Below are 22,970 nucleotides of genomic sequence, written 5' to 3'. Positions count from 1 at the left end.
TTTTCCCCCAGAGAAACAGCTTTTGATTAATATATTGTGATGAATAACACATAGAAGCAAGGTCCGGCCCTAACCGTTTTGGCTCAGTGGATAGAGCATCAGCCTGCAGACTCAAGGGTCCCAGGTTCGATTCCGGTCAAGGGCATGTACCTTGGTTGCGGGCACATCCCCAGTGGGGAGTGTGCAGGAGGCAGCTGATCGATGTTTCTCTCTCATCGATGTTTCTAACTCTCTATCCCTCTCCTTTCCTCTCTGTAAAAAATCAATAAAATATATTTAAAAAAGAAGCAAGGTCCTTAAATGAAAATTTAAACTTTAAGTGAGAATTAGGAAAAAATAAAGGAGGGACAGAAAAATCATAGGAATAAATAATTACTGATCTCGTTTCTGTCCAAAGCAGAAAGTACAATATATTCAAGAACATTACAACAGCTAAAGAAGTTTATTATTAGAATACTGCTTAGTCAAGGGAGTAAAAAAAACAGTTCAATGATTTTAAAGTTTTACTTTTTCCCATCCACTCTCAGTTCTCTGGGGAAACAAAAATCAGCCCCCAAAAATCCATTGTTTTTCTGTATATCAAATGATAGTTAGTGAGAAATTTCAGAGTCCTAATTATTAAAGAGTAGCATTAAGACATTTTCAAAAATAAGTATTAGTAAGCTTAATCAGTATCCATATATAATTTTTCTCCTAGGAAAGTTCAAATACTTCATATTGGAAATCATTTCATTTCAATAACCATGAAGGAATGTTTAAAATTCTTTGATCTGAGCCAGTACAAATAGGCATATACACTTTGGAAAACCTTTTGGCATTATTTTCTACTACTATGCATATACCCATACATCCATCAACAGATAACTTCACACAACTGAATATTATACAGAAGTAAAATGAACCAACCGCTACTACATGACAGTGATGATTCTCATAAATATGACATGTGTAAAAGAAGCTAGATAGCCGAAACCGGTTTGGCTCACTGGATAGAGCGTCGGCCTGCGGACTGAAGGGTCCCAGATTCGATTCCGGTCAAGGGCATGTACCTGGGTTGCAGGCACATTCCCAGTAGGAGATGTGAAGGAGGCAGCTGATCGATGTTTCTAATTCTCTATCTCTCTCCCTTCCTCTCTGTAAAAAATCAATAAAATATATTTTAAAAAAAGAAGCTAGATATAAAAGAATACATATATGGTTCTACTTAAACAAAGCTCAAAAACAGTGAAAATTAATTTATGTTCTCAGAAGTCAAGATGCTATCTTTGGGGAGGAAGAAAAGGTAGTAACTGGGAGGGAAGGAAAACTCAAGGGACACTGAAAATGCTTTATTTCTTGACATGGGCAGTGGTTACATAGATATGTTCATTTTGTGATAATTGAACTTATACAATTATTATTTGTACACTTTATTGTAGGTATATTATATTTCAATTAAAATTACTTATTCAAAAAATAAAATTCCATGATCATACTTATTTTTTTATATTACTAACTAGAGGCCCGATGCATGAAATTCATGCAAGGGGCTCGGCCCTTGCAGCCACGGCGGCTTGCCTCAGCCCTTGCAGCCCCAGCTTCGTCTGGAAGGTCATCCAGAAGGTCATTGGCTGTCTGGTCTAATTAGCATATTACACTTTTATTATTATAGACTAGGGGCCCCGTGCATAAATTCGTGCACCTTGAAAGGAACTGTGGGCCACGAGGCTGTGGTGGGCACAGAGGCGGGTCTCAGCTCATCCTCCACACCCCTGCCCAGCCCCTCCCGTCACAGTGCCCATCCCCAGCCCCCTGTCTGCCAGCAGCCCCGCTCCCAATGCTGCCGCTCCTGCCGCTGAGGGTGCTGGCCCTGCTTGAACCCATTGACAGCGTGGAGCAATTGGGGCTGGCGCCAGGGCAGGACCGCAGCACGCAGGAGCAAAGAATTTTCAGTAACCACCAGAGGCTTGCCCAGATGACAGTGACCAGCGCCCTGCCTTAGTCTGGCACCCCCGCTCACCTGCTCCACCATCCCCCCACAGCTGACACCCACCATGTTTCTCACTCTGATGCCTGCTGCCGACGCCCACCACGTTCCGTGCACGCCCCCTGGTGGTCAGCGCACGTCATAGCGACCAGTTGTTCAGTTGGTCTGCCATTCGGTCTATTTGCATATTAGCCTTTTATTTATAGGATTAAGACATCATTTGAAACAAGAATATATTGGAATATTCAGAGGAATTACAGAGCTTTAGAGATGGAAGAAACAGAATAAATTAGTTTACTGGTAGCTCAGAGAGGTAAGATGACTTGGCCAAGATTAATAGCAGTGATAAAACAAAAATTCAGAACTTTCATATTATAGTGCAGAAGTTTTAAAGTTGTTAATTTAAGTAGAGTTAGAATTCATTAGAGACTTGAAATTCCCTCTACAATCTTGATGTTTTATAATGCCAAAAGGACAAAAACTACAAGTCACTGAATGTCAGTCATTTATTCCTCAGTTATAATAAAATAATGAATAAATCATAAAAGAAGGGAGGAAAGTCACAGAGCCTTTTCATGAGGAACTTATATAAGAATTAGCAATCCATTTCTTTTTTTAAAAAAAATGTATTGATTTTTAGAGAGAGGATGGGAGAGGGAGAGAGAGATAGAAACATCAATGAGAGAGAAACATCATCAATCAGCTGCCTCCTGCACACCTCCTACTAGGGTGGGGATTGAGCCCGCAACCTGGGCATGTGCCATGACCGGGAATCGAACCAGTGACCTCTTGCTTCCTGGGTCATACTCAACCACACCAGCCAGGCAGCAATCCATGTCTTTTGAACATATTTCAAAACTTACTCTTTATGAAGACAGATATAGTATTGGTGCTCCACCAAATACTATATTAAAAACAGAATAGTCTTGCCCTAGCTGGTTTGGCTCAATGGATAGAGCGTCGGCCCGCGGACTGAAGGGTCCCAGGTTCGATTCCAGCCAAGGGCACATGCCTGGGTTGCGGGCTCGATCCCCAGTAGGGGGCATGCAGGAGGCAGCCAATCAAGGATTCGCTCTTATCAGTGATGTTTCTCTCCCTCTCCCTTCTTCTCTAAAATCAATAAAATATACTATAAAACAACAACAACAACAAAAACAGAATAGTCTCAATGCACATTGCCTCTTTCTCTTTTACGTTTTGAAACTTGTTTGAAAACAAGTTTAGGAGAGACAAAGTCAAGAGGTTTTCATTCCTCTTGGAAATGCACCCACATTTGAGCTACTAGCAATTCACAAGGTTAAAGGTTATAACCACTTATTCTCTTTGTTTCTTTCAGACTTCCAAATATGGCAATTCTCATTCATATTCATTCTCTCTCTCTCTCTCTCTCTCTCTCTCTCTCTCTCTCTCTCTCTCTCATCTAAATTTAAGAAGCTATTCTTCTGGGCCAGATATTTAAAATAAGCTATTGTAGCATCCTTTATGTTTGCTCTTTTCTTGCGTAATTTATTTTTCTTTTCTTTCTTTCTTTTTTTTTAACACTATTTTGTTTTGGAGGAAGGGGAGGAAGGAGAGTTCTAAGAAAAGCTTTCATAGCAGGTTCAAAAGTATAAAAGCCATTTCAAGCTCCAGACATTTGTACCCTTTATTTCTTTGGTCCTTGAAAGGGCTTTTTAAATGTTAACAGCTAGGATAAGACTGCTTTCCTATTCCAGGCCAGGCTTCATTTTCTTTGTAGTCTTGGGTTCTTCCCCACCCTCAACCCCCCAGTAACCTCCATGCCAGCTTCTTTTTTGAAACAAAACAAAAAACAGTAAGAAAAAAAAAAGATTTTAATCATCATGATGTGTATATAGACAGACTTGTAAGATCACATACCTCTTATAATTTAGAGTATTAAAACTTTTTTGTTTTAATTTATCCTATATTTGGTGATTTCATATGCCTATGTAATATGCTTTAATTTTAAAAAGGACATGTCACTTGCAAAATTAGAGCTAAAGCAGCTAACAAGAATCTTTGTACGCTCCCTCTTCTTAGAAATACTTGAAATATAATCTTCAAAAGCTAAATGTCAAAAAGGTGCTCATTTATATACCCATGTTAAAAAGAGGCTTATATCAATACTAGAGGCCCAGTTCATGGATTCGTGCACCGGTGGGGTCCTTCAGCCTGGCCTGTGCTCTCTCACAATCCGGGACCTTTCGGGGCATGTTGGACTGTCAGCAGTCCGACATCCCCTAAGGCAGTGGTCGGCAAACTCATTAGTCAACAGAGCCAAATATCAACAGTACGATTGAAATTTCTTTTGAGAGCCAAATTTTTTAAACTTAAACTATATAGGTAGGTACACTGTTATTATCTTAATTAGGGTCCTCCTAAGGCTTAGGAAGAGCCACACTCAAGGGGCCAAAGAGTCGAATGTGACTCACGAGCCGCAGTTTGCCGACCATGGCCCTAAGGGATGCAGTAGTGGGCAAAGCAGCAGGCGGCCGGGGAGGAGCCTAAGCCCAGCTCCCGCTCATCCTGCCCTGCTGCACCTGCTGCTGCTGCAGCTCGGTAGTGCTGCCGCGGAGGTGGGAGAGGCTTGCACCACTGCAGCTGTGCTTGCCAGCCATGAGCCTGGCATGTGGTGCCCGTTGGTCAGGTGAGCGGCGCTCCCGCTGTGGGAGCACACTGAACACCAGGGGGCAGCTCCTGCATTGAGCATCTGCTCCCTGGTGGTCAGAGTGTGTCATAGCGACCGGTCAACGGGTTGTTCAGTCATTCGGTCGCTTAGGCTTTTATATATATAGAAGATAGAATACAGTATTATTCTATTTTAGAAAAAATTACACAAATATAAAAAATAAGTCTGAAACACTGTATTCCAAGGTCTTAACAGTGATTATTATTTCTAGGTGGTGAGATCATGTGTTTTTGCTTTTTAATTTTCTTCTTGCTTATGAATATAGTTTAATTCATCTTAAGTAGACATGCATTGTTTGTGATAAGGAAAATATTACTCTTAGCTTTAAAAATAAGTGCTGTTTTATTGCTCTTCAGCACATCATATGGGTACTTCATTCATATATATATATATATATATATACACACACACACACACACATATATTTATATTTAATTATTTATATGAGCATTATATAAGTAGATAAAATTCTAAAGGACAACTTCCAAATGGTAAAATAATGGCTCTCATATAAATATAAAAAAGAATCAAAATGTTGTGTCAGAGATTTTATTTAACTTATTAAAGAAGAAACTAGTAGAAAGTGAAAAACAATTCATAATAGAATTTGATTTACAGAGATTTCTATTCTTACTGCACAAAATACATTTGCATTGCCAAGGACAGGAATCATTTGCACTGTTATGAACAGAAACATTTGCATTGTTTTCAGTTTTCTACAATTTAATTTTTATCCCTACAAAGTTGTCAAACAGCCTAATCAAAGATGATCAAAGTGCACACTCATTTAGAATCAGATAAATCTGCAGGTCCCTAGACATTCAGCATTCCCTTGAAAGTAAACCCAGTAATCATTTCTGTTCATTTCCAATTCATTGACAAATTTTTATGATATATTTTACTAATTAGTAAAGTGAATTAAAACTGCCACAATTATGTCACAATTAAAATTAAATTCCCAGAATGCAGAAAACATAGTATCTTTTTCTTATGCATCCCATGAAAACGTTTAGTAAAGTGTTCTGAATTTAATATATCACAGGTATATCACAAATATTTGGGGTAATACAAGCATTAGAAACTTCAGACCAGTTTAAATGATGAAACATTAGTAAATTATAAAACATTATGAAATACTGATATATGAAATAGGAAAAACTGTATAAAGAAATTATAAGCAATTTATATGTATGTAATATAAAATCACAAACACAATGTACATAAAGAAACAATTTGTCAAGCAAAGCATGATCAATTCCGAGTTTTTCCATCAGTAACTGTACTAAAGTTGAGAAATTTTTAAGGGAGAAAATCTTAAAACAGAAAATTCCACCTACTGAACTAAATTCCCTCTCAGCTAAGAAATGATCATCATGCCCTTGCCAGTGTGGCTCAGTGGATAGAGCGTCAGCCTGCAGACTAAAGAGTCCCAGGTTCGATTCCGGTCAAGGGCACATGCCAGGGTTGTGGGCTCTATCCTCAAGGTGGGGGTGTGCAGGAGGCAGCCGATGCATGATTCTCTCTCACCATTGATGTTTCTATCTCTCTCTCCCTCTCCCTTCCTTTCTCTGAAATCAATAAAAACATATTTTTTAAAAAAATGATCATCTAAATTTTACAATGGAACACCTAAATTCAAATCATAGAAGCATAGCTTGGTGAAGAAACGAAGGCCCAAATAATTTTTATGACTCTCTAAAAATCACACAATTACTTAAGTATTCAACAATATTTGTTAGTGTAAAAATTATGATTCACAGTAGTCTTATATGTTACATAAAACTGCATTATAAACATGCAAGTATTTTATAAATTACTGGACACAGAAATGAATAAATTCATTAATTACTAGACACAAGCACATTAAGAGAATCCTTGATTTTTTTATTGTCTTGAAAGAGAATATTGTAATTCTGTCTTGGAACAAAGCTTCCCAAATTTGCAGGAATTGGTTTCTACTCTCAGGAAAAATCTTAAAGTTCTATTAGCATCATGGTCTCCTCTCCTTGTCTTTATTACCCAAGAAAGGACATTGCTGAGTTTCTGGACTTTATATGAGATACCACTCTGTTACACTGCATTATTTTTATACTTCCCATATTAATTCAAAAAAATTTATTAACTACTCTGTGTCAGGCATTGTGCTAAAAGATACAGAAACAAAAAATAAAGGTGGAACAGTCCCTATCCCGAGGATGTGATTTCAGAGTTCCACTTGGTATAGAATATCTTCTTGTTTTTACAAAACAAGGAAGAGAATTACTGAGTTTCTATGCCATATAAGCAATTCTATTACACTCTATAATGTCATTCTTACCTAAAGTCTTCTGTATATGAAGCAGAGTAAAATCTGATTAAATGATCCAGTTTTCATTATCTCCTATGTTACTTTTAGGCTTGCGATCTTGTTTTATAACTTGAAGATTTAGCCTTACACCTAGGTGCCAACAATTCTGGTGAAGAAATAAGACAGGTTGCCAGTTCATTAAGCTTTTCTAGACTTTCACTAATTAAATTAAAACTATTTAGTAACTGCTAGCCTTATTGATTGTCCTTTTTATTTCAGAATTCTTTTAGCAATCTAAATTACCTATTCAGGCATCCCAGTGGTTTATTGGTAATAAAGCTAAGTGTTCTAAATGCTTTGGAGAACCACAGTCCACCCTAGAAAATTCTGTTACTTAACTGTAATTTCATTGTAATTTCCATTTACAGAACTTTTGTAGACTCATAGTTAGTAGGCAAAATATTTTAATTTATAGTGAAGAGCAAACAACCACTTTCAAAAAGTACTTTTTCTCCTCATGGGTTTACTCTTCTCCACCTTGGTTTATGGTTTATTCTTCACAGAACTCATTGATTAAGGTGACCTTGCTTGGTTATAAAAATGATCCTATTTGATTTTTCCCCCCATATTCGAATTAGTACTGTTATCCCTTTGCTTCCAAAATAAAAGAGCAGAATTTGGATATATGACTGTATAAAGAACTATATTCCACTGGTGACAGTTCTATAAATGGTGATAGTTTGCAATGGAGAAAAGTGATACTATTTCTACAGGGGCAAACTAAAGCAATTGCTGAGTTCAGTGGCTAACAGTGAAGCAGTTTCACAGGCTACTTTCAGTAGCAAAATGCAACTGTTTCTGTACTGTCATCCCACTTACTGATTTTTTCTTTAAAAAAATCAAGTTTTTAATCAAGGTCAGAAAGCTTCAAAAGTAAAGACAGGGATCCTCACAGAACGCTAGGGTTGAAGGCAGACAGGTTCAGGCCTGGTTAAAAATTCAGACACCTTGACACTGCACGAACAAATGTCCAATATCTAAATAAAACCCTTAGATGCAGCGGTTTCTGTGGAGATTAGTGGTTGCAAGGGAGGGACTGCTTAATGGGTACGGAATTTGCTTTTGGGGTGATGAAAACGTCTTAGCACTAGATCGAGGTGATGGTTGCAGAACACTGAATGTAATAAACGCCACTTAATTGTACACTTTAAAATTATTAACTTCGTGAATTTCACCTCAATAAAAACAGTAAATATTTTTTAAGGGGGGGAAAAAGATACATGGTTTTCTGGCAGAAATTCTGGATTGGGGCAAAAATACAATGCCTACACACCAGGGGTCACAATCGAGGTCACACAGGGGCGCTGCCACTTCACACAAAGCCATGTGGAAAGCTTACAAAATTCCCGCAGGGGGGCCCTAGTTTCAATAACTGCCAATAAACTGGATTCATCTCAGTGAAAAAGGGAAAGCAGCAAAATACTCCTCAGAAACTTCTAGAAAGCTGCACCGCTGCTCACCTAGAAACCTCTACCAGTAATAGAGAACACCAGGGTGGAAACAGTAGAAGCCATATTTTTTTCAAAGGTTTTTGTATTGGGAGTAAGCTCACTCGTGAGGATTCAGTAAGCCTCAAACTATGACAGATACGTAGGTCAACCGTGCGGCATCTTACAGTGAAAAGCGAGAACCCACTCTAACTTTCGTTTTGTGCCAAGGCAGCTCTGCCACAACGCTCACCGCCATACCCATCCGCGGGAAAGCTTCCTCCACCAGCCGGAGGGGGCGGGGCCTCAGAGGACACTCCCGCCACACAGCACGAGGTGCGCCGCTGGGCTTCCTGGGAATAGTAGGTTCCGTCACCTCTCTGTCTCTTGTTCAGGCCGCTATGGAGTCAGCCAGAAAACTACGACTCCCAGGGTGCTCTGGGGTGGCAAGCGGCTGCGTCGTGACGACTGTGGCAGAGAAGGGCCGTCGGGCTCTGCGTTCTGGAGTGGCGCTGCTTGGTCCAGAGGCAGGTTGCAGGCTGCTGGTGCCGGAGCTGAGGAGAACAGCGACTCGGTTTGGCATTTGCTGTCGGGGTCCCCGCAACGATGAGTGCTGCCAGGGAGTCCCATCCGCACGGGGTGAAGCGTTCAGCCTCCCCAGACGACGATGTAAATAACAATGGCGGAATGGATGAGGGTTGAGGCCTACTAAAGGTTGGGGTAGGCCGGGAAGGGTGGGTGTAGATGGAGGAAGCGCCGGAGGTGGCCCGAAAAGGAAGGGAGGGCGGGGGACCCAGAGGAATGGAAAATGTCTCCCTTCTTTAGTTAGGGTCGCAAGGTTTGAAGAGGGCCGCACGCTGAGAACCAGAGGCCTGCGTAGGAAGGGATCGAGGAAGGAAATCCTATACAGTCGAGAAGTGAGAGAGCCTAGTCAAGAGGTCATATCTGCCTCTTTGGCGGCTGATGAAGCCTCTTGGTCGGGCCTTCCCACTCGGGATAGAGACGGCCAGACACGCCCTGTTGGAGGCTTAAACTGCTCCTGTGACAGGGTCAAGGTGTTCGTGCAATTTGGGCAGCTTCCCCGGCCGGGGTTATTTTTGCAGTGTGCTCCTGACAATTAATCTTAACTGCACTGTTAAGAGTACACTCAGAACAGTGTTGAGTGGAAAAAATTGTATCGGGGGAGTAATCTGTGACTGGCGCAAGGTGGTGAGGTCTAAGACGTTGCGACCTAGAAGCCCGTTTTGATGTCAAGTATCTCCCTCTCCCCTCCTCCCTCTCCCTCTGCTTTCCTCCTCCACCACCATCCCCCCCTCTCCCCCAGCACGTCAGTTTAAATAGCAAACCATTCATTTCTTAAAGTAACACATTAAATATTTACTGCTGCGCCTGGTGTTGGAAATTCAAAGATGAATAAGTATGTGCTTCTCGTCGGCCTTTTTGTATATCTGCCCCAGCTCCTCGCGCATTGTCATGGAGACTGCAGTAACCAGTCAACTTAAACTAGGTCCTCTTACGGTGGGTCAATGAATGCCCACCGAGAATGTTGATGGGGAGGGGGAGCATGGCAGGTCATCTTTAAGGATGGGGAAGGAACAACATCTAGTTTTCTTTCCGGTATTGTTTAAAGCACTATCAACTACTGAATGTATCGTTTTTTTTTATTTTCTTAAGCTTCAGTTCAGTGCCTTTCATAATATCTTATTTTGTGAATCATAAAAGGCTCACTGAATACTACTGGTGTGTATCTTTTGTAGCAAATGAAATAATGGTTAAGACCCAGCACTCTCTGGGTGGAAGGGTTAGGTCCAGAATAGTAAGGCTCTTTTAGCTTTGCAGAAGGATCAGTAATCTGTGAAGATTTGGGGATGAATAGTTATAGTGAGCTTTATTCGTGCCCTCTGTTCCTGCCTGCTAGAGGCTTTTAGATCTTTTCTTGTTGATACGGTAATCCAGTTCATGCCGCGAATTTATTTAGGCTTTTAAGTAACCTGGGTGCCATTTCAAAAGCTCTTACATTGTTTCCCTCCTGGTATTTAATTGTGACTTGATTGTTAGAATGTTAGGTACCTGTTTTGCTAGACTCCGAGACATAGTCTTTCAGCTTGACAGAAAATTCTTGGTGATATTAAGTAATTTAACACAAAGTTAAAGAGATTAAGTAATTAAGACTTCGATGGCTTCTGATGGGATCATTTTAAACTAGATGACCTTTAAGACCTTTTCCACTTCTACAAGCATTCTCTTTGAAGATGACGGTTATAGTTACAAATCACATCAGGACTTAGCACCATCACACATTCCCTAAAATTGATTATGTTGTTAATTTTATATTATAGTGCAATACAAAGCAATACAATAACCTATCTCTTGATAGTGATTTTTTTAAAGTTTCTTTCATATGAATTTTATTTTTGCTGGTAATTGGGAGTTATCTCTTAAGTACTTGTTTTTAAAATATTTTAATATATGTAAAATATTTTTAAATGTTTGTAAACATACATATAAATTATAGAAAATCAACTAATTATAATATGTATTTGGTCAATAGTTTTTAATGAACATCCACTGCATGTAAAATATAATTGAAGTTTTATTTTACCCACTGACTTCACATATTAAATGGGGATTATCAAATATTTAAAAAGATATTAAAAGTAGATATTAAATCACAGAATCCAACTCTAGGAAAATGCTGACAATTCCAAAAGTTACTATGGTATTATTGGAGGTAAATTGATTGCAGTTCTATAAAATATCGACAGCTTAAAAAAAATTAGGATTATAAATTGTAAATGATAAGGTTATTTATGTAAAGACATTGAAGACATTTGCTCTTTTTATATGTTTTTATAACTAGTTCATAAACTATTTCCACATACTCTATCTCATTTGGTTGTGTACAGTATAATGTGGAAAGAGCAGAGGACTTAAGGCTAGAGGATGGAAGCCAGTCCCTTAGCCTCTTTACCTCATTGTCCTTATTTATTAAATGGATTCTTGAGAGAATGTAAATGAAAGCAGTTTGCAAGTTGTAAAACACTGCAATTTTTAAGTGAAAGGAGCCTTGCTATATAGAAAAGGAATGAAAAGAAGTTAAATGCCACATCTAGGTTAACAGAGAGCAAGTAATTTAGTGGGATTCAGAACTTAAGCTTCACTAGTACTTTAATTTTTTTTTTAAACTATATTGAACCAGAAATAGTTAAGAACTAACTGGTCTGTGAAGAGATGAGCTGTCAGATGGAAAGAAGCAGAAATTTGGAACTTAGCCAAAATTATGAGAGCATATAAGCCCCCGACCAAAAGGAATTTAGAAGAGCCATGGTTGTCCATGTAGTACAAATAGTTTTAAACTCATATGCCCAGAAGAAATGGCCATCATTGTTTCTTTTATATTCTATTAGTCTTTTTTTACAAGATATTTTCATAAGTAAGGAGAATAGTGAAAATCTCCTTCATTAGAAATTCTAATATGAATTTAACCATACCAAATCAAATTTGTATTCCACGTTTTCATGACATACATACCCAAAATGATGAGCATCCTCTGAATACAGCTAACTGCCTATCAGTTGTTATGTGTGAAGCTGGAACATATAATTTAAGATTACAAACATATTTCTAATAGATTTTAGCTTATTAGGAAGTTATTCTAGTTCTTACATTTGCATCATCAAAATATAATACTACTTGAATTGTTTTAAACATTTGATTGCTTATAATTTTGTATTGAGAAAGGGGTTGTCTGCTCCATAAATGTGAAACATTTTCATTTTTAAATTATAGACTCGATTAGAATGATCAATGAATGTTTTCATTTCTACATTCATTCTAGTCACCTTTGTATACACACCTGCCTTCATCATTTGTCCACTTAAAAACCATATCAAATAAGTTTTGGTGTACAGATAACATAGAAGATGAAATAAAAGTCATATATCTTTTTAGGAAAACAGGATGGTCCAGGCTATTATAGCAAAATATTGCAGGATGAAGTCCTTCCTGTTGAGTGACTCTCTGGATGAGAGTATTATATTTATTTTTTCTCTCTTTTTCTTTGTCTATAATTGATTTCTGGGTTGGAAAAGTTATTTAGTATTTCATCATTCTAAGACTCGTAGTCATAAGATTTTTGCATATACAATTTGCCATCACTTGTCAGTTTGCATTCAACTACTTGTCTGATAATTGTAAAATGCCTTCTGTCAGTTTCCAATATTTTACCCACTTGCAATTATGGGTAGAAATGAAAAAAAAATCTAAATTAACTGTGTCCAAAGAAAGCTAGAAGTGACCAACAAAGGGTCATGTTTTCTTAAAAGTAATGCAGTACTTTAGACCAGCGGTTCTCAACCTGTGGGTCGCGACCTCTTTGGCGGTCGAACGACCCTTTCAAAGGGGTCACCTAAGACCATCCTGCATATCAGGTATTTACATTACGATTCATAACAGTAGCAACATTACAGTTATGACATAGCAATGAAAATAATTTTATGGTTGGGTCACAACATGAGGAACTGTATTTAAAGGGCCAGAAGGTTGAGAACCACTGCTTTAGACAATATGATGAAAAAACTTCTACCATTTTTCTATTTTCTTACTCTTTTAGTCATTTTTAGCATAGTTGGGAATAATTGATGATTTAAAGTAATTCTTACATTTGTTTCAAGATGTAGAGAAAAATAGCATTAGGATTCCATATTAGATTTATCAAAAGGTTCAATATTTGATATTGATTTGGCCCAATATTTGATAATTATAAAGTAAAATGGCTTATTCTGTTCTTTTAAAAAATAAGTAAATGTTGTCTGTATTCTTTGGAAGACCTCTAAGAATAAATGAAAGTCATAACATATCCTTACAAAAACTAGAACTCCTCAAAAAGAAACTGATGCCCTAGCTGGTTTGACTCAGTGGATAGAACGTTGGCCTGCGGGCTGAAGGGTCCCGGGTTCAATTCTGGTGAAGGGCACATGCCCAGGTTGCAGGCTCGGTCTCCAGTGGGGGGTGTGCAAGAGGCAGCCAGTCAATGATTCTCTCTCATCATTGATGTTTCTATCTCTCCCTGTCTCTTCTTCTCTGAAATCAATAAAATTAAAAAAAGAAAAGAAACTGAAAACTAAAATTGGGTCCATTAAACTCTGATGTTAAACTGTCCTAATATCCCAAAAGCCAGTTAGCTAACTTAAACTAACAACTTGGAAGCCCTCTGGGTTCAAAGTACTATGTGCTCTGGAGTCCTATAAAGCTCTGGGGTAGTTGGTCTTAACATCTAGTTTCCCACATGAACAGCATCACTTTAGAAATTTGTTGGAAATGAAATCTATGAGCCCTACCTCAGACCTACTGAATCTGCAATTCCTGGGGTGTTCTAACAAGCCCTTCAGATGATTCTGATAGAAACAAATTTGAAAACTAAGCTCTCTGGCTGTAAGAAAACTAAAAGCTTCTGCCTTGAGGTAACAAAAGGAAGAAGATGCTTCTCCAATGTGTTTACATCCCAATAAACCCATCATAAGTTGAAAATACCATTAAGTCAAAAATGCAAACTTAACCTACTGAACATCATAGCTTAGTCTGACCAGTTTCTACTAAATGGGCATCACTTTCACACCATCATAAAGTTGAAAAATCTTGTTGAACCATCATAAGTTGGGGACTGGCTGTATATTTATGATACATGTGCTTAATTTCGTAAATAAGAATGAGCCCATAGTTAAAACTGACAGGGAAAAAAACTTAGAATTTACTGGTAAACTTAAAAGTTTTTAATACTTAATATTAGGCAAAACAAATTAATATGCTAATTTCTTTTCCAGCTTGGATCTAGCAATTGGGAGGCAGCAGACTTAGGTAACGAAGAAAGAAAACAAAAGTTCTTGAGACTTATGGGTGCAGGAAAGGTAAGCATCAGACAGTATGCATTTTTTTCTTTTCTGTGAAAATAATGCCCTTTTCTGTGTATGTTAATGGAGAAGGACTGAATATACTTGGATCCCATTTCCCTGTTCTGCATGATTATTTTAGGCTTTGGGGAATATAGCTGACCAAAGCGAGCGCTTAAAATTCTTACAATTTCTTAGGATTCTCATTGCCTCTGAGCAGTAGCTTTAGGAACTGTATAGAAAAAATTTTTGGTTTGAGGGGACTCCTACAGAAGAAAGAAGATGTTAAAGTTTATGATTTGTCATTTGTTAGACTAATGATTTGATACAAGGTATTGCTGGACAGACCAATTTGTAGGTCATATCACTCCTTCCAGCCTTTGAAGAAGTAACCAAGGGAATAACCTTTATCCCTGATTTTTTCAATGTTCAATTTATTTTTGTGAAATTCTTTTGATTAGCATAATAGAAGATATAAAATATAGGTGCCATAAAAACATCACCTATTGGAAAAACTCTTTTCCTAGCAATTCATTTTTACATTCAAATACAGTGGTAAGTAGATATTTATTTTTTGTAAGCAAGTACATTTATTTTTGTAACATTGTCCCCATAGCCTTCCTACAAATAGAATGTAAAATAGAATGTGAAAGAAATAGGGAAACTTTTCTCCCTTTTAAGATCCTTAAAATGAAATTCTGCTTTTTGTTTTTGTTATTAATATGAGAATGTATTTGTGCATTTTAGTTTTACCAACAGTTATTGACCACTATATGCCAGGTACTGTACTAGGTCTGGTGGGAGGTGGGGGGCATCACATAGAGCAATAACACATGTTTGGAGCCATCATGTAATAGAAGAAATTAGATAATAACAATACAGAGATATAATTGCTATGAAAGAGCTATACACATAGTGCTGTGGAATCAACAGACAAGGATAGCTACCCCTGGCTTAGGTTTAAGAAACCTTTCCAGAAATAGAATTGATCTGAATCTGAAAGGATGAGGAGTTATCCAGACTACTGCAGTGGGGTTGAGGGTAGGAAGAGATCATGCAAACCATGAAGACCTATACAAAGGAGGCATTTGTATATCTCATTAATCCAGATTTTCCATAATTTGTAATTTGTCATAGGAAGTATTTTGAAGTTCGCCTATGTTCATGCAAATAAAAGATTTGCTAAGAATATATAAAATAATTAATAGTTTAGAGGGCATCTAAACCTAGTGGAATGAAAACTCTTCAAGTACTTAGGAAGAACACTAACAAAATGTATGCAGTATAGCTACCAATAGTGAATTATATCAATAAAAGGGGAGGGAACGTATTGAACATTTAAAAAAGAAATTTGGCCACTAGTAAATGGACTATTTAGCATACATTCAATTCTTTGCTAGCAAGGCAAAATTGTAGCTTTGATCTTTTATATAGGCTGATTAGATTTGTTCTGGATTGTGGACACAAAGTATATTCCTAATCCTAGCCAACTATGAGTATTTTATTGGTCACAGAGAGAACTAGCTGAGAAGATATGAATAGACCATTGTCATTATATATTCAGATCTTGTTAATGAGGTATTTTCTAGAATCTAAAGAAACAACATATTGAATCATTGATTTGCTTATGTGTTAATGGCATGTAAAACATTAATGCCTGAAGCTTTCAGTAGTATCTTTGGGTATGGAGAATGTGTCTGCATCCTTTTACAATAGAAAGATTTGTTAACTATATCTTCACAGATGATTAAGATTGCTTTGCAAAGTCAATGAACAATTTCTTTCTTTACCTTATGAAACTGAATATGAACATAAAGAGTGGTTTGGGCCCTGGCCGGTGTGGTTCTGTGGTTAGAGTGGAAGCCCTCACACCAAAGGATCACAGGTTCAGTTTCCGGTCAGGGGCATGTACCTGGGTTGCAGGTTCGATCCCTGGCTCCGGTCAGGGCACATGTGGGAGGCAATCAATTGATGCCTCTCTCTCACATCGTTGTTTCTCTCACTCCACCTTCCTCTCACTCACTCTAAAAAACCAATGGAAAAATTTGTTTTATAAAACTAGATTATTTTAAATTGTGTTCTTTTTGATAGTTTGAGATTGGGTGCTCATTGCTACCAAATACTAATGAGCTAGCAATTTGAGTGTGATGTGTCAGTAGTAATAATGATTTTCTTTTATATTGTGAAGATCTATTAAAGTGCATTATAAGTCTGTTTCATTTTTAGCTAGCTAGTCTCATTTGCAATCTCCATGAGATATGCCTGAGGCACCAGAAAAAGAAGGTGGGAAAGTTAAAGCAATTCATTTAATTGGCCTTCTTAGAAAAGAAAATACTTAGATTGTCTTCATTTTTTTATTTATCTATCCTTCCCACTTAAAATTCCAGCTTGTTCTTTACATACTCTCCACCCTCTTCCTCTACTCTGTTTAATTTATATGTGTTTTAATGGTATTTATTACCTTCTGACATACATAATTTACTTTTGTTTCCCCTCCCCATCCCTACCATTGCTAGAATGTAAATTCCATAAAGACAGGGATCTAAACTTAATCTTTTTTTCTGCACTGTGTCCCAGAAGCCTGGAATAGTGTCAGGCATATAGTAGACACTCAATAATTATGTTAAACTAGAGGCCTGGTGCACGGATTCGTGTACCGGTGGGGTCCCTCCCCAGCTGGCCGGTCCTGATTGGGACTGGGTGAGATGGACCAGACACCCTGGAGCCCTCCTGCATCGCTCCCCGCCCCGATCATGCACTGGTGAGCTCCTTCAGCCTGGCCTGTGGTGATCGGGCTGAAACTGGCCCCTGCATGGATTCATCCAGGGTGTGTCCGGCCTGTCTTGCCCAGTCCCGATCAGCCGGACCCCAGCAGCAAGCTAACCTACTGGTCAGAGTGTCTGTCCTCTGGTGGTCAGTGCACGTCATAGCTACCAGTCGAACGGTCACTTAGGCTTTTAGATATATAGATTAGTGGTCTCAAAATCTAATACATTTTCTGTCTCATTATAGAAAGAACATACTGGTCGTCTTGTTATAGGAGATCACAAATCAACATCTCACTTCCGAACAGGTAAGAAATTTAAAACATAATTAAAATGATATTTAAAATATTAGACTTGGAAATGTACATAGTATATGTAAACATGTTACATATATTATGTAATAATTAGTATATACTTTGATTTTTAAAAGATTTGAGATTATAGAGTACACATCAGTATGATATTCTAACCAAGAAACTGACCCTTTATGTCTTCATTTTTACTGACTCATGTATTTTAATGGTAGTAAGGTTTTATGCCTCATCTTATGAACTGTAGTATGTATTGACTTTATATACTTTTTACTTTATAAATTATTTAGCATATCTTATAATTGGCATGTTTTACTGGTTTATAGTTTATTTGCTGTTTTGTTCTGAAATCTTTGAAGAACTAAAATTCATTGCAAAGCCTGAAAAAATTAACTTAAAAAAAATTGTGGGGAGAAAACTTTTAAAGAAGAACTGAAAATGGGTTTGGATTTTAATTCAATCTGCTGAAAAGGGAAGTTTTCTCCTATTTCAAATTGATCCTGATCCATGGACATTAATAATAGGGCATAATGACCTTATATTTATATTTAACAAAACAATTAAAGTATTTAAATTAGCTTTTTACTGACTTAGAATATGTAGCACATTTTATAAATTAATTGGTATTTTATACTTCTGGTATTAAACAATTTCTAATTAATTTGCATTGCTACAAAAGAGTCCCTGAGCTTTGCAGAATGGAAATATATTCAACTGCTTTATAAAACGGGGGGCTTTATGAATGACAATAATGAAAAGCACCAACAGTTGTGATTAAAATGTGAAATTTCTCTTTTATTTACAAATTAAAATGCCATGCACAAAAAGCTTTGATTGTATTGATAACATCGAGTTCTTATGTGGTAAGTTCACATGTAGTTTAGTTTTCTGTTTAATAACTACATACAACAATATATATGTAAAAATATGTATCATATGTTGCATGATAAAAAAGTTTATGTTGCTTCAGTAAACTGATATGCAAAGATAGTCATAAAGGAGAGCCATTACAAGGTCATTTTATTTAACCATCCTCTGAAAGAATTGTGTGTCTTTTCATTATTTTTGTTCGAATACAGAAGGTTTTGTTTGGAGGTTTTTCTGTAACTATTCACTTTCAGGAGAATAGTTTTTAGACTATAAATAAGCTAAAACATATAATAGCCAGAGTTCTTAGTAATTAATTTTTAGAATATCTGAACTCCAGGCACTTTTTCTGAGGCTCTTATGTCTAGTGTGAATTATGTGGGAAAATATAAGCTGTTTATCTTTTATAAACATTTTTGTAGTTGGAAGGGTTGGCTATTAAGTAATCATAAATACATATTTCAATTATTTTATGTCTATTAAGTCGTATGGTATAGAAACCCATCCACAAAATTAATTGTAAAATTAGTCACAGTTCGAAAAATCAGCCCTGATTATAATAGCATCTGTATTAAGGGTTTTTTTGTGTAATCAAATATTTTTATTAATTTGACTGAAACATAACCAAAGTACCCTGGACATGCAGGGGAAGAAGACAAGAAAATTAATGAAGAACTGGAGTCTCAATATCAGCAAAGTATGGACAGTAAATTGTCAGGAAGATATCGAAGACATTGTGGACTTGGCTTCAGTGAGGTAGTAATTAATGTATTTTCATTAAATGGGAAGATAATTAATTTGCAATTTGATAAAATTTTTAGGTACTTAAAATATTTTTATATGCCGTACTAGGTCTTTGTAGATAAGAGATTTTTGAGAGATTTATTAATAACTTTTCTGATATCAGCATATGTAAATTCTGCTTAGAGTAATTGCTGGGGCACATTTTTTCAGTATAGTTGACATAAAATGCCATATTAGTTTTAGGTGTACAACATAGTGATTAAACAATTATATACCTTATGAAGTGATCACAGTAAGTGTAGTACCCATCTGGGACCATACATAGTAATTACAATATTATTGACTATATTCGCTGTGCTCTACTGTCATCCCTGTGACTGTTTTTATAACTGGCAATTTGTGCTTCTTAATCCCTTTCACATTTTATACCCATCCTCCCAACATCCTTCCCATCTGGCAACCATCAGTTTGTTCTCGTATCTACGAGTTTGTTTCTTTTTTTCATTTATTTTGTTTTTTAGATTCCACATATAAGTGAAATCATATGACATTTCTCTTTCTCTCTCTGGCTTATTTCACTTAGCATAAAACCTTCTAGGTCCTTCCATGATGTGGCAAATGGCAAGATTTCATTCTTTTTTATGACCGAGTAATATTCCATTGTGTATGTGAACCACATGTTCTTTATCCATTCATCTATTATCATCTGACAATTTTACTTCTTCCTTTCCAATGTGGATGGAAATTTTATATCTTTTTCTTGTATGATTACTGTGGCCCAGGATTTCCAATAGTATGTCAAATAAAGTTGATGAGTGTGGACATCCTTGTCTTCCTCCTGTTCTTAAAGGAAACGCTTTCACTTTTCAACATTGAGTATGTTAACTGTGGTGTGTCATATGGTCTTTATTATGTTGAGTTTAAGTTGTCTTTCCTCATGTTGCCAAGAGTTTTCATCATAAATGGATGTTGCATTTTCATCAGATGCTTTTTCTGCATCTGTTGATAAGATCATATAATTTTTATCTTTCATTTTATTTATCTGGTTTATCACATTAATTGATTTGTGGATACAGAACCAACATTGCATACCTGGAATAAATCCCACTTAATAGTGGTGTATGATCTTTGGAATTATTGCTGAGTTCAGTTTATTAATATTTTGTTGAAGATTTTTGCATCTATGTTCATGAAAGACCTTAGCCTATAATTTTTATTTTTATAGTGTTTCTGTCTGGTTTTGGTATCAGAGTAATGCTGGCCTGATAAAATAAGTTTGGGAGCTTTCCTTCCTCAGTTCTTTTGGAACAATTTGAGAAGAATAGATACTAATTTTTCTTTGGTAGAACTCAACTCTGAAGCCATCTGGTCCAAGACTTTTGTTTGTTGGGAGTTTTTTGATTACTGATTCCATTTCATTACTAGTAATTGGTCTGTTATAAATTTTGTTTATCTTTTCAGAGAACTAGCTCTTAGCTTTATTGACTTTTTTCTATTTTCTTTAGACTATTTTTTTTTTCACCCTGGTCTTTATTCTTCCCTTCCTTCTACTCAAAGCTTTGGGCTTTGTTCTTTTCCTAGTTCCTTTGGCTGTAAGGTTAGATTGTTTATTCGAGCTTTTCTCCTTTCTTGGGTTGGACCTTTATTACTATGAATTCCCCTCTTAAAACTACTTTGGCTGTGTCCCATAGATTTTGGGTCATGTTTTCATTTTAATTTGTCTCTGGGTATCTTTGGAATTCCTTGATCTCATTGTTAACTCATTCATTGTTCAGTAGCATTTTTAAACTCCAGGTGTTTGTGTTTTTCTGTTTCTCGTAATTTCTAGTTTCATATCATTGTGTTTGGAGAAGATGCTTGATATGATTTCAATCTTCTTAAATGTATTGAAACTTGTTTTGTGGCCTAACACGTGGTCTATCAAGTTCATGTAGTCTAATGTGTCATTTAAAGCTGTTGTTTTCTTGTTGATTTTCTGTCTGGATGATCTATCCAACAATGTCAATGGGGTGTTAAAGTCCTCTACTATTGTCTTATTGTCAGTCTCTCCCTTTATGTCTGTCAGTAATTGATTTATATATTTAGGTTCTCCTGTGTTCAGTATGTAGGTGTTTACAAGAGTTATATTCTCTTGTGGGATTGATCCCTTTATAATTATGAAATATCCTTTGTCTCTTGATACAGCCTTTTTTTAATGTCTATTTAAATTGTTTTACAAGAATTGCTTCCTCAGCTTTTTTATTCCATTTCCGTTATCTTTATTAAATTGTTTTGTTTTTATAGTTCTCTTTTCCTTTTTTATTCTCATGCTCTCTTCTCTTGTATGTTGATGACTTTATATAGTGTTATGTTTGGATTCCTTTCTCTATTTCTTGTATACCTCTTACAGGCTTTTGGTTACCATGTATTTCATATGTACAAAATATAGCAGTCTTATTTTAAGTTGATGGTTGTTTAAATTTGAACACATCACTACATTTTTTACTCACCTATATCCCACATTTTTGTCATTATTTTTTTACCCAGAGTGCGCGCGTGCGTGCGTGCGTGTGTGCGTGCGTGCGTGCGTGCGTGCGTGTGTGTGTGTGTGTCTCCACTAAGGCACATCTTAAATAGGCATGAAGAACATTCAAGTTAGATGAAATATATCATGTCAGTACTGGTTAGGGAGAATTCTCTTAGTTTCCTGAGTCATCTTTTTTGATATTATAACTACTGGTTTATTATTCCAAAGTAGTGTAATATGCAAAACATTGATACTGTAATATCCAAAACAATGTTTTCCACATTTCTATGAATCAGAAGTTAACTTATTTACTTTAAAAAAAATTGTCTCATGCTTTCAAACAGGGTAGAGGGTGGGACACGTAGGTGAGTGAGTGGTCTTCAAAAGCCTTTTCTTAAAACAAAATCCTATTCAAGTCCCAGTGTATAAAACACATGAAGTCCTCAGTTCTTCCTTTGACAGCCTGTGAGCATAATACAGTCTTAAAACTGTTAATTTAATGGCTAGGAAATGTGTTTTTTTTAGTTTTTGTACTTGATGATTGTATTTATTTAAGAAGCTGTTGATTGGTATTTTAGGTAGAAGATCATGATGGAGAAGGTGATGTGGCTGGAGATGATGATGATGATGATGATTCACCTGATCCTGAAAGTCCAGATGACTCTGAAAGTGATTCAGAGTCAGAAAAAGAAGAATCTGCTGAAGAACTCCAGGCTCCTGAGCACCCTGATGAAGAGGAGGATCCCAAAAACAAAAAAGATGCAAAAAGCAACTATAAAATGATGTTTGTTAAATCTAGTGGTTCATAACTCCCAAACACTTAGTCTTTGTATTAAAAGTAAGCCTTATTGTTATAATGCACAGTGGAGGACTGCTTATAGAGCACAGACCTTTGTATTATAATTTTTAAAAAGGCCCTTTTAAGTAATTACAAAGAGTGTTTGCTTTCAGATGCCATGGGTTACACTTTTATGGGCATGACTAAAATCAATTTTGTAAAGCGTAAGAGTTGTATAAAATAAGAAATAAATACAATACTCAATTTCCTTTCATATTAGCATTATCAAACCTCTATTCTCACCTTTTTATCCTTCAAATAGTTGAGGGAGACACTATTTTTTGTTTATGGTAGCTGTCTTTTTTGTGTTCATATTTTTCTCATAAAAAGTTTATCTGTACTCTGATGTGTTCATGAAAAGAATTATTTTATTATACTTTGATATAGTAGAACTATTCATCATGGATATTTCTGCTGCCAATAACAATCTAAATTAATGTTGGCAAACGGTTAGGTACTTAAGTTTACTCTTACTGATTCAGCTCTATTCTTTTGGACCAAAGCAACATGAGAGCAAATACTTTTCACACCTGCTAGGATGGAAATATAACTGTCATACATTTGGAATGCTGTGATCTCAAGCAGTCTTTATATAAGTTGAATTACATTGAATGTTAGATTT

At 36.5% G+C, this 22,970-nt stretch overlaps 1 protein-coding gene across 1 annotated transcript; it reads left to right on the top strand.

Annotated features, from left to right (window-relative positions):
• The first annotated feature begins 8,876 nt into the window (after window positions 1-8,876).
• On the top strand, window positions 8,877-22,573 carry CUNH11orf58 (chromosome unknown C11orf58 homolog). Its single transcript, XM_006093830.3, has 5 exons — window positions 8,877-9,098; window positions 14,252-14,335; window positions 17,330-17,390; window positions 18,907-19,016; window positions 22,089-22,573. The coding sequence occupies exons 1-5, from the start codon at window positions 9,036-9,038 to the stop codon at window positions 22,317-22,319; spliced, it is 549 nt and encodes a 182-aa protein (XP_006093892.1). The 5' UTR covers window positions 8,877-9,035; the 3' UTR covers window positions 22,320-22,573.
• Window positions 22,574-22,970: the final 397 nt, after the last annotated feature.

The sequence above is a fragment of the Myotis lucifugus genome, unplaced genomic scaffold (assembly GCF_000147115.1).
Source record: "Myotis lucifugus unplaced genomic scaffold, Myoluc2.0 scaffold_124, whole genome shotgun sequence".
NCBI classification, from domain to species: Eukaryota; Metazoa; Chordata; class Mammalia; order Chiroptera; family Vespertilionidae; genus Myotis; species Myotis lucifugus.
The sequence above is the reverse complement of the archived record's forward strand: the minus strand, read 5'-3'. Positions and strand labels throughout refer to the sequence as shown.

Excerpts from the sequence above, each read along its gene's own strand:
- CUNH11orf58 (XM_006093830.3), top strand. The coding sequence starts at position 9,036 with ATGAGTGCTGCCAGGGAGTCCCATCCGCACGGGGTGAAGCGTTCAGCC. Across the intron at positions 9,099-14,251 it reads CAGCCTCCCCAGACGACGAT|CTTGGATCTAGCAATTGGGA; the intron begins GTAAATAACAAT and ends TTTCTTTTCCAG. Across the intron at positions 14,336-17,329 it reads GACTTATGGGTGCAGGAAAG|AAAGAACATACTGGTCGTCT; the intron begins GTAAGCATCAGA and ends GTCTCATTATAG.